This window comes from Aulonocara sp. 'chitande type north' Nkhata Bay, linkage group LG19, assembly GCF_057382095.1.
Source record: "Aulonocara sp. 'chitande type north' Nkhata Bay isolate Kocher_YH1m ecotype deep benthic linkage group LG19, A_spYH_male_GT1.1, whole genome shotgun sequence".
Lineage (NCBI taxonomy): Eukaryota > Metazoa > Chordata > Actinopteri > Cichliformes > Cichlidae > Aulonocara > Aulonocara sp. 'chitande type north' Nkhata Bay.
Window position 1 is genome coordinate 31,848,382 of NC_141362.1, and position 15,249 is coordinate 31,863,630.

Consider the following 15,249-nt stretch of genomic DNA (forward strand, 5'->3'; position numbering starts at 1 on the left):
ACACAATAAGGTTGAAAGACGATATTTGACGTGACGCCTTTTTTTCTTCAGCACAGCCTGAACTCTTACACAGCTTTCTTGTAATTGTAAGTAGTCTACAGGAATAGTTCTCCAGGCTTCTTGAAGGACATTCAAAGCTCTTCTTTAAATGTTGACTACCTTCTCTTTTTATCAAGATGATCCCACACTGCTTCAATAACGTTGAGGTCCAGGCTCTGGGGAGGCCTACCCACGTATGGTTTTCCTGCACTGGCACTTTTTAGGATTTTGATTTTTTTGCCAAAAGAATACATTGCCAATCAAACCCTTTCCACATAGCACAAGGCTTTTGCACAGGACTGCATTTCTAACCCTCACTAAAATGCCTAAGAGATTAGATATTTTTGTAATGCTCAAAACATTAAGTGAAGTAACACAACTTGTTAGATGCATTGTTTGACATATTTTTGGCATGGGACTCTGACTTTTCCTCCAAGTAATCTTTCTGGAGAAGCTTCAGCACCTTGCAGTTTATCAGCAAGCTCTATCAGACGAGTCAAAACAACAGCACAGTCCCAGAGTTTCTGGTCTGGCCTGCATGTCTTCTGGTGTTTTATTATCCCGGGTCTTTTTGCTTTGTGCTTGTGACCCGTACCAAAGACTCAATTTAAAGTCCAGGAGCGGATGTAAACGTGCCTGCAAGAGAAGCAGAAACCACTTAACGGATGACATCACTGCACCTTGGAGAATTGTTCCTCCAGCGCAGTTGAATTTTTTCTCAGTGCCACTTTGGTTCACACATTTATTTTTCAAAATAAGTGTAAATGTTACAGTTCATCACCTAAGAAACATATTTACAGGATTTTGAACACAAATAAATAAGCTTGTACAGAATATAGTAGAAAGAAACGGTAAATGGTCTACAATGTACAGCAGCTTTGGCTACTAAAAATTCATTTTCCAAAAAAATCTCAAACTAGAGTTAAGTATTAATAAATAAAGCTATGTGAAAAAATAAATAAGGTACTCTTCTCTACTTTTTTTAAGCTGCTTTGTTTTTTTTTTTACACGTAGAAGAACAAAGAATTGCGTAAGCTTTTACAGTCACCGCTTCATTTTAAAGCACATACTCTTGATTAAAACAGATACACAGATCTACTCAGTTGCTAAAACACATTATGAATTGGTCTCCGACCAATTTTGGCATCAAATATATCTTTGTATCGAGATATTGGCAATGGACTCTGATCCGAAACACGTTGCTTTGAAACCCCAACATATTTCATAACGCTTCTCAGATACTGTCCGACCACATACCGATCAGACTGATATGGAGAATCTAGCTGCAACAGCATGTTCGCTTGAGTGGTTTAACATCTCTGTGTCCTTAATACGCCTATCAAATCCCTGATTAGGGCCTTTATCCCACTAAGAATCCCGCAGTGGGCTTTCTAAAACACTGGCTCTAAAGAAAGTGCTACGTTTCTAATATGCTCTGATGTTGCAACATGTACCACTGTGTACAGATGCTAGCAAGCTACTCTTACAAATCACGTAATTTTCTCTTATTTGAAGAGCTAATGAGAACGGCACAACACGATCTCAGTAACAATGAGGGATTTTTCTTTTTTTCCTGATACGGGCTTATGGTTGTTAACCAACTGCAAGACATCAACAGAGAAATTAGTTAAGGCTATAAAATTAAGGCTTTTAAAAGAATTACTACTAACAATCACTTGCAAGTAAGAACAGTAGCTCCCTACACACACACACACACACACACAGCTGTGAATGAAGATGTGAAGTGAGGCATGGTATCAAAGACATTCCTTACAGGCCCAGATGAAGTCTGGCACCCTTTTGTCTCACCTGCTATCAATAAAATAACATTCTAGCTGGATGAAGATCACTCTGAGATTTGGGAGTTGGAGTGGCAGATTCCTGTGGAAAGAGCCAAAATCAGATGAGGCTGGGTCCGAAGATTATGACTCTTGGCTAATATAACGAAGACAAGTCTAGACACATTTCACACAATTCCCAAACCGGGTGTTTTTTTTTGCATAAAAGCAGTTTGTTATCAGACTTGACTGGAATGAAAGAAATAATGCTGGGATATGTGTCCTTCCTGTCATTGATTTTGGCAGGTGGGTGTTTAGACTACTATTTTTAAAATGTTCCACTCTGGCCCCACATAGACACCCACTCTAAAAGCAAAGAGTGGGCAAGGAAAACACAATATCTAGTAAAAAGGCTTTAGAAGTTAAAAAAACAACATGGAAATCACACATTGAAAAGCAGGGGTTTGGATCTGGAGGTCAATATGAAGCCTACGGACTTGTTTCGATTTGGATGCAGAAACCAATTTCGATCCAGCTGGATTAAAAGTTCCTTTGGCCTCCCTGCTAATGACAATGATTACAACCACAATGAAGCACTGCTTAAGAGGGCAGCACCTATGCTCCCTTTAAACTACTGCCCAAACCCCTGTCCTAAAGCTTTTTATGCTCCTCTTATTGCCCCAAAGTTCCAGTTCCAAAGGAGGCAATAATAAGCAGGTATATTACAGTGTTCACAGTCAAAGTCTGGTTTTCACAGAGAAATCTGTCTGGTTGCCGCATTCTTCCGTGCTTTTATATGTCCACCCGTCCATCTACCTCACAGAAAGTCCCTTCGCCCGAGCGTTCAAATACAGAAAAATGAGGGCATAAAATGTAAGAGTCAGTGGTAACTTGCTTAGTCTTGAAGAGCATCCTTGTTTTTACTGTCACACAGAGAATGGTGGGAAGAAGGCAGCGCCCAAGGTGTGTGTGCTGTTACATTAACCACCTTGGATGCAACAGAAACGAGAGGGATGTGCCAGACAGCTCTGATCTGCAGAGTCTGAGGGGTGTTTTTTTGTTCGTTTTTTAGCATGGCGTCCAGTCATTGCCCATGCTCAGTTTGGCCCTGGGGATGGTCAACTTTTCCGTACAGGGGGAGCTCATTTCTGGAGAGAAGTGAATGATGCCGCAGTCGTTCTTCACGTTGTGAAATTTGTTGTCTTTCGAAGGCTCCATGTAGACCACTGAATTCTTGTTGACGTGCTTCTTCAGGATCACTGTCTGTGGTGCAAAAGGACCAAAATCATTGGTTGGTAGATTACTGCTGTAGTTCAGATCATAGCTAATAAGCAGTGACAGGTTGCCATGTTGCACCTGTTTGCACTAAAAATAATACACTGCTAAAAAGAAAAAAATGAAAGGAACACTCAGTTCCACTTCTGTGACATTGATCTGGTCAGTTATGTAGCAGAGGGGGTTGTTAATTGCTTCCAGCTGCTTTGGTGTTAATGAAATTCACAACAGGTGCACTGTAGTGTCCCCAAACAGGCTGGATGCCACCGACATTTTCCCTCCTCAACTTTTCCTACGGTTTTCTTTTTTCGCCTGTTTTGCACTTTGGCTGAGTCAGTGTCTCTGCTGGCAGGAGATACCTGAACCCTACAGAGGTTGCACAGGTACTCCAACTCCTCCAGGATGGGACAGCAGTACTTGCCATTGCCAGAAGGTTTGCTGTGTCTCCCAGCACAGTCTCATGAACATGGAAGAGCTTCAGAGACAGACAGTTACTCTAGGAGAGCTAGATAAGGCCATAGAAGGCCTTCAACCCACTAGCACGACCGGTATCTGCTCCTTTGTGCAAGGAGGAACGGGACGAGCACTGCCAGAGCTACAAAATGACCTCCAGCAGACCACTGGTGTGAAGGTCTCTGGCTAAACAATCAGAAACAGACTTCATGAGAGTGGCTTGCAGGTCTGACATCCTCTAGTAGGATCACTGCCCAACAGCGTCGGCCCTGACTGGCACTTGCCATAGAATACCAGAATTGGCAAGTCCCACAACTGGTGGAGTTGCTGCAGTGAGATTTCATCAAAGTGGACTAGCCTGGTGAATCATTTCTTCTGGGTGTCTTTGAATTCATCTCAGTGTAGATTGTTAATTTTCATTTCCACCAAACAATGTGGCATCCTTTTGTTCCCAACACGTTAGCCAGTCCATATTAGTGCAAATATCAACATGATTTTTTTTACCATTGAGTTCTGATGTTTTCATTTCTTGCAGTGTAGAATCAGCTACCACAGTCACATTTCATGGTAGAGACTTTATGAACGACCTGATCGTGTTTCATTTGAAAGAATCCTAAAGTCGTGTCGACCTCAGCAAGAGACTTCTCACCTTCTTTGGCGCACTGTAGCAAGACATCTGCACCCACTTCTTCTTCTTATTGATGAGTAGCGCCACGATGAGAAAGATCACGATGGCTAAGAGGAGACCTGCCAGGATCCAGGCGGCTGATTGGTAGATGAGAGCCATCTCTGTTTGGCTGGGGTAATTCTCACCCGAACGTGGCTCATCTGTGGAACAAAGACAACATTTATTTTGAATATTTATCCCAATGACAGCGTGCTCGTTATGGAGCCAGCACTATGTACCAACTCTAAATTGAAAACAGGTCTTTTTTTTCTGTTGTTGTCGACTTCATTGTATCGCCCCTCAAACGCTAACGCTGAAGAATTAACTCCTGTTCCATGGAGATCATGTTTTGCTTATGCCCATTCATCATTACTGTTTACTTCAACATGAGTTAGTATATATTTCATTCATTTATCAAGTTGTTCCTAACACACTCTATTAGTATAAACACTCACTGGGATTGGCAGCAGAGTATAGCAAATATGCCAAATTACTCATGTATGGTTACTACTGTAGTGCACTAAAGGAACTGGGGAGTGGACGTCAGTGGAGACGGCTGTGGGGGGGAGAAGTCTGTAAAAGCAGGTACCTGTAACAGCAATGATGGGCGGCACAGTGACAGTGGTGAGCCACACCGCACTCTCCGCTGTCGTGGTAACTCTCGCCTTGGGGCGGCTTGTCGACACTATCACCGGCACTGATGTCGTCATTTCTTTTCAGACAGGAACAAGAAATGAGATCCATTACAAATATGAATGGTGTAACGCAATAAAAAAGGCATAAATATGTCTAACCATGAGTAAGTGTATAGACTCCCTTGTGTTTCAGCTGTGTTTATACGCTGTGTCTGCTTTAAAAAAAAGACAGAGCATTTTTCCTCTGGGCATATCACGAAAACAAAGGCCCTGGTAAAATATGGAGGTGAACAATGGAAGCCTATGCTGAGGGTTTCCTCTATAGGAAAAGCTGACATGGAACTTTGCCTTCCTGTGCCACTGCAGAGGAAACGTGAATGTGCAGATGCTCGAGGAATGTTTATGCTCGGAGCAGGCAGAGTATGTGTGTGTGCGCATGTGTCACATGGAATATTTTGCAAGTGACGGTGTTTGCCTATGTAGCGCCAGAGTGGCTACGACTAATGAACAAACACACAAACGGTCCAGACGCTGGCATTCCCTCAGTTCCTCCCTCCTTTTTGACGTGCAGGGTTATGAATTACTCTTTTCCCCCATCAACAAGCTTTTCACTTTGACTAGAAGTGTTATGTAAACTTTAATTTTAGAATAGAATATAAGCTCATGTTTTAGGTAGTATAATAAAAAACAATCAAAGCTGGGTCTAAAGACAAATTTGGCACCAACGTTTTAAAACTCTAACCGCTCTAACCACTCACCGAGACAGTGTGGGCAGCACTGGCCCTTGCGTAAAACAGGCACCCTGCATTTGGCAGCTGGACAGTGCTGAGAGAAACACTGAATAGTGCCGTTGTTGCAGGTGCAGCTGGTGCAGACGTTGGCCTTCCAGGAGTCTCCAGCTAGCAGCACGTCTCCATCGCTGGTTATGCAGTACTCCTGCTGGCTGTTGTTCACTGGCAGGAGGGGCGTCTCTTCTGCACACAGGGGAATAAGTTAATGAAAAAGCAGAAGGTTACACTGCATTACAGCTCTTTCCTCTCTTAACTGGACTTGGTAATGTCGGGTTACAGCGTGCTTCTACACGTTTCTAATATGCTCTGCTCCTAAATGACGACTGTATTTAACCCTGCTATTGAACAGATCAGTCAACAAGTTGTTAGGTCTTCAGAGTTGTGTTCAGATGTAGAACGTGTGCATATGAATATCTATAACAGATGTTCAACCTAAACCCTGCTGAAAAAGAGATCTATGGCTTTTTCATGATCCTGAGTTAGCTTGTCCACACAGCGCTACTCTAATGTACACATACATCACAGGGCTTGTTGTGAGATTTGTATTATTCCCACATTCCTGGTGACCAGACCCATACATATATCAAAGCCTGGCCTTGACAATCTGCTTTTGTTGCAGGCAGATGCAGTGATAAGGCAGACCGGCATTCTCAAGGAGCAGCTCTCAGGCTGCAGTCATGCATTGCTGATTTGTGAGCCTCATGCTGGGGAGTGCTCGGGACACATTGTTTATGAGTTTGTGAGGGAATTGTTTGGGTGCACTTGTAAATAAAATATGCGTGTGGTTATGCATTTTGTAGACGTTCTCGTGACCGGAGAGCTAGCATAGATTTGGCGAGATCAGTTGCATTCTTGCCCGTCCAATAATAGAGTTAGAAGCGCCTCCAGTGTGGGCCGAAGGGTAAAAAGCAGAACACATGTGCTGCCGCTGGCCTCGAGGATCTCTGCGTAAACCCTACCGGTCTTGGCTGGTTTCTTTATGAGCCTGTGTGCCTGACATAAAACTGCCCAACAGAGTGCAACGTGCAAGACCTTCCAAAACCACATGCTGGTAGAACACTGAAAACAGCTTCACAGCTCCCTGCCTACCATCCAAACCTGTGATGACACATTTGAAAATATTCTAAAATATTTTAATTATATAGAACTTATTTAATTTGAATTACCTGCGCATACATGGCAGCAGGTGTCCTTGTTCCTGATCGGCGCTTGGCAAAGAGCTGGGGGACACAGTTCGGTGTCACACAGGACGCGTCCCTTCCTGCAGGTGCAGCGCGTGCATTCGTCCAGGTTCCAGGTCTCCCCCTCCACATAAAACTCTCCCCCAGGTGCTCTGCACACCACCATGTCCATCCCCTCAGGCTGACCACTGCCAGAGTCGTCTACAGCAGGAGAAGACGAAACATTCATTCATTCGGCCTTTAACAACAGCTGCTACATGACACAGTGAAACAATTATCTTATCTATATATATATATATATATATATATATATATATAGATATAGATATAGATATATAAACACCCAGCACGCCCCTGCGGGCGGTTTATCCTTCAAGCTCGGGTCCTCTACCAGAGGCCTGGGAGCTTGAGGGTCCTGCGCAGTATCTTAGCTGTTCCCAGGACTGCGCTCTTCTGGACAGAGATCTCCGATGTTGTTCCCGGGATCTGCTGGAGCCACTCGCCTAGCTTGGGAGTCACCGCACCTAGTGCTCCGATTACCACGGGGACCACCGTTACCTTCACCCTCCACATCCTCTCGAGCTCTTCTCTGAGCCCTTGGTATTTCTCCAGCTTCTCGTGTTCCTTCTTCCTGATATTGCTGTCATTGGGAACCGCTACATCGATCACTACGGCCGTCTTCTTCTGTTTGTCTACCACCACTATGTCCGGTTGCTTAGCCACCACCATTTTGTCCGTTTGTATCTGGAAGTCCCACAGGATCTTAGCTCGGTCATTCTCCACCACCCTTGGGGGCATCTCCCATTTTGACCTCGGGACTTCCAGGTTATACTCGGCACAGATGTTCCTGTACACTATGCCGGCCACTTGGTTATGGCGTTCCATGTATGCCTTGCCTGCTAGCATCTTGCACCCTGCTGTTATGTGCTGGATTGTCTCTGGGGCATCTTTACACAGCCTGCACCTGGGGTCTTGCCTGGTGTGATAGACCCCAGCCTCTATGGATCTTGTGCTCAGAGCTTGTTCTTGTGCTGCCATGATTAGTGCCTCTGTGCTGTCTTTCAGTCCAGCTTTGTCCAGCCACTGGTAGGATTTCTGGATATCAGCCACCTCCTCTATCTGCCGGTGGTACATACCATGCAGGGGCCTGTCCTTCCATGATAGTTCCTCGTCTACCTCCTCTTTCTTGGGTTTCTGCTGCCTGAGGTATTCACTGAGCACTCGGTCAGTTGGGGCCATCTTCCCAATGTATTCTTGGATGTTCGTTGTCTCATCCTGGACTGTGGTGCTGACACTCACCAGTCCCCGGCCCCCTTCCTTCCGCTTAGCGTACAGCCTCAGGGTGCTGGACTTGGGGTGAAACCCTCCATGCATGGTCAGGAGCTTTCTTGTCTTTATGTCAGTGGCTTCTATCTCCTCCTTTGCCAGCCTATTACCCCAGCAGGGTACCTGATCACGGGCAGGGCGTAGGTGTTGATGGCCCGGATCTTGTTCTTACCATTCAGCTGACTCCTCAGGACTTGCCTGACCCTCTGCAGGTACTTGGTGGTTGCAGCTTTTCTAGCGGCCTCTTCATGGTTCCCATATATATATATATATATATATATATATATATATATATATATATATATATATATATATATATATATATATATATATATATATATGAACAGAAGTTGCAAAAACAAAGATGCTATGGAGACCGTTGTCTATTAACCACTGTCAACTAACTGATCTAATGAAAACATCTTCCTGTCCAACAGAGCAGCAGACATCTGCAAGATATTAGACTTTTTGTCCCCCTGACTTTAAAGTGTGCATAGCTTCTGAAAGTTGTAGACATTCCCCTTTAAATATTTGAAGAGCAAACTGAATCACTCCTCCATAAATATCCCTACACTTGAAGATTCGAGGCCAAAAAAAGAAAAAAACGCATCCTTTCCATTTTTAGAGAAACAGAGACGGTGTTTGCATGTTTAAGGGGCCAGAAAGTGCGAGATTTAAGAGCTAGATTCTGAGTCAAAGCTCTCTGCCTGCTGTGTGTGACTATATAACGTCACTGGAACTATTTCTGATCTCTAAAGTGTTTCATTTAAACCAATCTTTAGTCTTATTTTCTTAGTTTTGTACATTAATTTTAGTGATCACAACAACACCAGGAGTAAATGCTGAGATCTAGCAAGACAGCAAAAGACTTGAACGTGGCTGCACCCATAATGATGGTAATAAACTGTTATTGGACTGGAAAACTAGATGCGGGCAACTACAGCATGATTGAGAGACTTGAAAGTCTTTGTGTAAATAGGGATAATTGTTTTATATGAATAGCTTTGGGAATAACTGCACTATTCTCCCTTGTTTGGCTTTGCAAATATGTGCAACTAATAAGGAGGGTGGGTGGAAGGGATGTTTTAAATCTGTCTGCTTGTTTTTTCTTGACTCACCAGACTTCCTCTGAGCAATGTCACTGATGTCATAGATTATTACTGATGAGCCCAAACTATGAAAATAAGAAAACACTTGCTATAAACAGCACAGAAACATACCCTCACAGGTAGGGCAACACTGGTCAGGCTTGACAACAGGATGAAGACAGCTGGGCACTGAGCAGGATATGAGCACGCACATCTCCCGTCCAGAATGGCAGTAGCAGTCGCGACAGCCATCATGCCAGCCCTCACCTTCCTCATATTTCTGTCCATTGGATGTGAGGCAATAGCTGGACACTGGGGCCGGGGCAGTGGTGCTCGGGACGTGACCACTTTCTGGAGACACAAGGTGCAGGCATTACTGGGATGCCTAAGAGCTATAGGAAATTTCCAAATCTCTTTTCTTTTTTACTGACTTCCCAAAAATTTTTTTTACCACTAAATATTTTATTAGTCTACAAAGAGAGTCTTTCAGGACTTTCAAATCAGGCAAACAGTGGATTATTTGCAGTAGGAACATCTCTGTGTGTGTGTTACTGTGTTTGTGCAGTAGGTGCACAGATTACCTCGTAAACCAAAGAAAAGGTTAAGTATATTTGAGGATGAGATATTTATACTAGTTCTAAAATGGCAAAGTAAACACAGCTGCAGGCATAAAAGTGGCTTCTGCATACTAACTTTTAAAGCAGGAATTTGAGGGAATCTAATTAGAGTTGCATACACATCCCCAGGATAAAGCTAACATCAACAAGAAGCACGCATAAAAGCATCAGTCTCACGGCAGTAAAGCAAAAGGTCACAGGAAATCAAAGCTCAGGTTAAAATCAGAAACTAAGCTCTCCTGTGTTCTCCCCCTTACACTTCAGGCCATGTGGGGAAACTGCAGTTAAACGTGAGGATGTAGCTCTATGTAACAATTTAGAGATGGGTGAAACATATACAAGCAAGCACACAAGCAAAAGTCTCAATAATCTTTGAACTTATGATATGAAGGTTGATCGGTTGAACATTAAAGGTCAAGAGGTTGCATAAAATAGGCAGGGCTTATCCTCTGACTCATAAAAAAGAAGAAGGTGATCATGATCAGTGAATTTAGAGATTAAAATGAACAATTCTGTTTTTTACATCGACTGGCTGTTGAGAGTACCCTGAATGTCCTTTCTACAACTTGTTTTAAACTACTGCAATATTACAGTGGCCTGTTGTATTAAAATTAGAAACTATGTTGGCTTCAACCTGAAAGGCAACTGTTTTATTCATCTTGTACTACTTGACTCACCCTTCTTCTTTCTCTATACTTCTTTATATTTTGCTACGGAAATGCTAATTAGGTCCAGCCATTGATTGAAACGTGCAAACATAGATAGAAATACAGGATATGAAGCAAAAACTGAGTTTGTGCAATTCTAATGAGATGGAAAGTCAATGTTTTTACTAACCACTAAAGTCTCGTAGTCCAGCTTTTAGGTCCTATCTTTAAGTAGCTATCATGAATAGTTCTCCGGGCTTTTTGAAGGACATTCATAGCTATTCTTTTGATGTATTTTGTCTTCATCTCTGTTGTGAGGATCCCAGAGCTTCATTAATGTCGAGGTCCACTGGCTGTTTCACAGATGCTGTAGACACTCGCTGTTCCTACCTCTATCCTGATCTCCTCCTATCTCCTGACGATGATTTAAACAAAAAATTGTACATTTTTGATTTATCGCTCTATGCAACCTGCTGCCACAGATTTTCAGTCCAGTTCTTGTGTAATCTGGCTCACCTCAGCCTTTTCTCTCTACTTCCCTTCCTCAATAATGGCTTCTTGGCAGACGCCCTTCCACTGAGACCCTTTCTGAGGCTTTAGAGAGCTGTGGATCAATCTGTCATAGTCCTCTGTCTTTGACCCAGGCTTTTGAGTCTTTTGTTCATTTCTTGCAGGTTAATGAAATGTTAACGTTCAGTTTGGAGAACCGTTTGTTATGTTTCTAGTTCTTTGTTATTGTTTGTTTTGTGCTCTTTCGTGTCCAGTCTGTCTTCCCTGTCTTGTCTCCTTGCTGTGTCTTCCCCTGCGCATCGGAGACAATATTTTCACGGACCGGCTTTAAGGTGTCGCGGATAAATACAACAAAATTAATGATACGACCGAGACAAAATCTGGTATTAACAAACGTGAATTCACTGTGTAACTGTGAAACTTTATTAGCAGCGTCCTCGTGAAATGCAGCAACAACACTGAGAGTAACATCCTCCTCTCTGCCCCTCAATGCTCTCTGGTCGCTATGGTAACGTGTAAATATTTCTTTCAAACACACAACTACAACACGGGAAAAGACCCAGGGAAACCGAGTTAACGGTAAAAACCCGAAAACCATAAATTTCACACTTGAGCGTCGAATGACTCACGGACCGGTAGGCCGGGGGGTTGGGGACCGCTAGTCTTCCATGTCTGCTTATGAATGTCAAATCCGGTGTAACTCTTTCTTTCTCGCCCTCTCTCTATCTGTTCCCCGCTCGCACTCTCTTGTTCTGTGTTTCTGTATGTAGTCAGTCTGAGTCTCATTGTGTTCCCCATGTTTTCCTGCGGCTGGTGTCTGTCTGTTTCCTGTTTTATTGTGATAGTCTCTTGTCCCATGCGTGTTACGTTTAGTTTTCCTTCCCCTCTCTCGTTATGTCTAGTTTGCTCCAACTGTGTTCCCAAGTGTCTCCACTTCTAATCACCCTCATGTGTATATACTGTCTCGGTCTTCCCCTGTCTCTTGTCAGATCATGAAGTCATCTTCCCTCTGTGTCTTCTAGCATCTCTAGCTTAATTCTTCCAGTTTGAAAAAGCAGAAAGTGCCAAAAGAAAAACTCTGACCAAAGACCACTTTAATTACAATGAAGGCTTGCTCCTTAGAAGCAAAATATAAAGAAATAAAGAGTGGTTCAAGACTTTTTCACAGTACAATTATTAGTAATATCTCACAGTTTTGTGTCACCACTTGTATCCATCTTGAATCTATCATCATATCATTAATTTCAAATGTTTATTCAGTAATAAATATTGGCTCATAAAGCTCTTCGATTGTTTAAAGGTCATTACAAAATCACAGACAGTTGATCCTGTTCACCTGGACGTAGTGTTTGCTTACCTTACCTGGATGATTAAGCTTCATCAGGTCATTTCAAAAATTTTTTACATGAATTTCCAGTTAGTGCTTTTTAGTGTCTCATCTCATTTCTGGCTAAATGTTTAGACAAATAAAGTTACAAACTTCTGCATGAAACGACAGACTCTTTTGTGTCTTTTGCTTAAGTAACACAGCCAGCGAAGCATCCCTTTAATCACGACGCACACCTGATTAATAAGAGAGCTCGGTTACCTTTACACATGCAGATGGAGCAGCCCTTCCTGTTCTGTCGGTAGCCATTGACGCAGTGCTTGTCACAGGTGAAGGGAGGACACTTGACGCAGCGACACATCTCGCAGCCATGCTTGTTCCTGCTGCAGGGGAACAAACATACGCGTGATGAAGTGCACACGAAAAAGCCTTAATTACTGCAAGAGTGTGTGAGGAAGTAAACAAAGTGTCAGGACTAAACAATGCCACTCCTGTGTAGCTCAAACGTGGTTTCAAATTGCTTCACATAGAGGAAAACATGGTGTTGTGATAGAGCGAAACGCAGATGTTTCAGTCATGAATAATCAACATCTGGACTTGCTTTTCCCCTCTCTATATTAGCTGGCTTTGAAGAAGAGCAAATAAAGGGCCAACATGTGAGATCCCTGTGGTTTGCACATCATACCAGCCCGAAGCCTCTGGAAAAAAAAGAGCACAATTCACTTTCCTGCCTTTCTTATTGCTCTGAAAGCCTCGTATAAGACATATAAGAAGAGTGGCTAGATTAGCATTACTGTGAATAATAAAATCTTATCGATCTCATCGAAAAAGATGGAAAAAAATAAGAACTGGGTCCTTGTCACTGTAAACTTCTGGTTGATTTACAAATTACTGCTCCCACCAGGACATTATGGTCCAATAATTAGAGGAAGGGACAGGGACTTCTTCACAAACATACATTTTGTTGATCTGATCTGCTTCCAGTGTCTGGAAATAGACCACTTGGATCCAATTATTCCACCTAATAAAACACGAATGAGCTGCACGCTGATAAACTGGCAAAAACCCAAGTGAAAGTACAACCTGTGTGTCTGCACTTGTCTCCTTCTAGACACTAGTCCTGTTTAACCTTGTCTCATCCATCTTCGCCCAGCCACTTCCTCTCTGTCTTACCCTCCAGGTGCGTGATGATTCCTACCTCACACGGTGGCCTCATTATACCCGGATAATTACTCTATTAATCTTCGTCTGCCAGGGTGAAAAATTAAAGAAGCCTTCGACCCTGTGATGCAGAGCCGTGTCCCATAAAGAGGACACAGGATTTCAGGCTCAGCAAACAGGGGACCCCATCTATGCTGAAACAGCAATAACAGCTATTGAAACAACACTGTGAAGGGTTGGCTACAGCCTCACTGTACAAACACAGAGGCAGAGAGCGCTGCACTCTTAGAGTAAGGCTTTGTTTAAAGATAGTATGCTGAATGCCAAGCAGCACTTTGGGCTCCAGGGGGGATCATTTCCAGCAGGCCGCAACCTTAATGGCCAGAAGAATGCCATTCATAACCTGTGTGGTCCCAGTTGTGAGTTTGAGCTATGAAAGGTGGAAAAAAAAAACCAATCCTGACGGCACAAACAAAAACTTCAGATATGAGAAGTATCCGCAGAGTCCTTCATTTAGGAATGTTTAACACACGGTTTACATTCCTCTCGCTTCACAGGCCAGCGCCATTTGTTTTTGAACACGTACTGTACATTACAATGCTCACAGGATGTCATCAATACACCCAGTATAAACACAGAGATCCTTTGTGCTTTTTCATCTCTCTGCGGTGGCTGCATTCAGGGTTGTGTGTGAGAAGAAAGATTTGCATTGTAAGACTGGCAAGCTCTCAGAGGATTTCAGACTTCTAAGGCTAGACCAAAACAGCTGCTTATGAAGGATAAAGCCAGGACCTCCTGCTCTTCTCCTCCCTGCAGGATCCAACTCATCCTCCTCTCCTGTTGTGCCCCTCTTGAGCTGTGGCTCCAGAAAGAACGGTGGCGATATCAGAAGGATCCCAACTGTATATATTTCCTAAAGTCTGCTTTTGTCCTGATGTGTTTTTGATCGTTGTTTTGAGACAGGATGATGATTAATGAAATGAGAATGGTGCCTGGGGACCAAGCGTCCCAGTACAGAGCACTTCCAGATGTTTGATTGGGTTAAATGGGATTAGGAGGAGAGGAGTTGTAGAGGGCCGAGCGGCTAGTGCGGACCCCACAGCAAATGACTCACACACAAATATACACACAAGCTAACACAGAGACCCGGGATTGGCCACCAAAGTAGGCACTTTGATGACTACTGTTGCAATTGCCTGGTATACTTTCTTTGGAAGGGCATCACTTAATATTATTAAGTACTGAAAATCTTATTTAACCATACAAATATGCAGTGGAGGGATGGCTGGGAGAAAATGATTTGTAGTTTTTATGAAAACTAAAACTCTTTAAAAGCCATTTTTCCTGGAGTAAACGCAGCTACGGACTGTGAAGTGATCATTAAGACGCTGACGTAATTTTAAAATATTTGAAAGATTCAAAGCCATTGAAACTTTAAGCGCAGCACTGACAGACACATGTGTTTAAATCAGACTCAAAAACACGAATGAAAAAATTAACATACAGCTGGACTCAGCGGATCAGTGGGTGTACTCACACATATCCGTAGGGGCAGGTCTTAGTGCAGCTCAAAGGTCGGCACTTTGGCACGGGCACGCTGCACTCGCACACCTCGCATCCAAAATCATCCCTCTCGTAGCCCATTGGGCATTGCAGGGAACAGTACGTTCCCAGGTCAGGGCAGGAGTCATCTGAAAGAGTTGAGAAGGAGGTCATCTGATCACGACCACTGCAATCCATTAAAGGCAAAAGGC

The 15,249-nt window shown here is 43.3% G+C and overlaps 1 protein-coding gene across 1 annotated transcript in view; it reads right to left on the reverse strand.

The window, feature by feature from the left end:
* Positions 1 to 753: 753 nt before the first annotated feature.
* The window catches only part of LOC147307437 (cysteine-rich motor neuron 1 protein), a 36,077-nt gene continuing 21,581 nt past the window's right edge, over positions 754 to 15,249 (reverse strand). Inside the window, exons 8-15 of the mRNA XM_086275831.1 lie at positions 15,033 to 15,186; positions 12,596 to 12,717; positions 9,366 to 9,584; positions 6,805 to 7,020; positions 5,606 to 5,821; positions 4,802 to 4,924; positions 4,195 to 4,373; positions 754 to 3,080 (exon numbers count right to left, since the gene is read on the reverse strand). Of these exons, the coding sequence (XP_086131957.1) occupies positions 2,886 to 3,080; positions 4,195 to 4,373; positions 4,802 to 4,924; positions 5,606 to 5,821; positions 6,805 to 7,020; positions 9,366 to 9,584; positions 12,596 to 12,717; positions 15,033 to 15,186 (1,424 nt within the window). The 3' untranslated portion in view covers positions 754 to 2,885. The remainder of the gene's footprint in view (positions 3,081 to 4,194; positions 4,374 to 4,801; positions 4,925 to 5,605; positions 5,822 to 6,804; positions 7,021 to 9,365; positions 9,585 to 12,595; positions 12,718 to 15,032; positions 15,187 to 15,249) is intronic.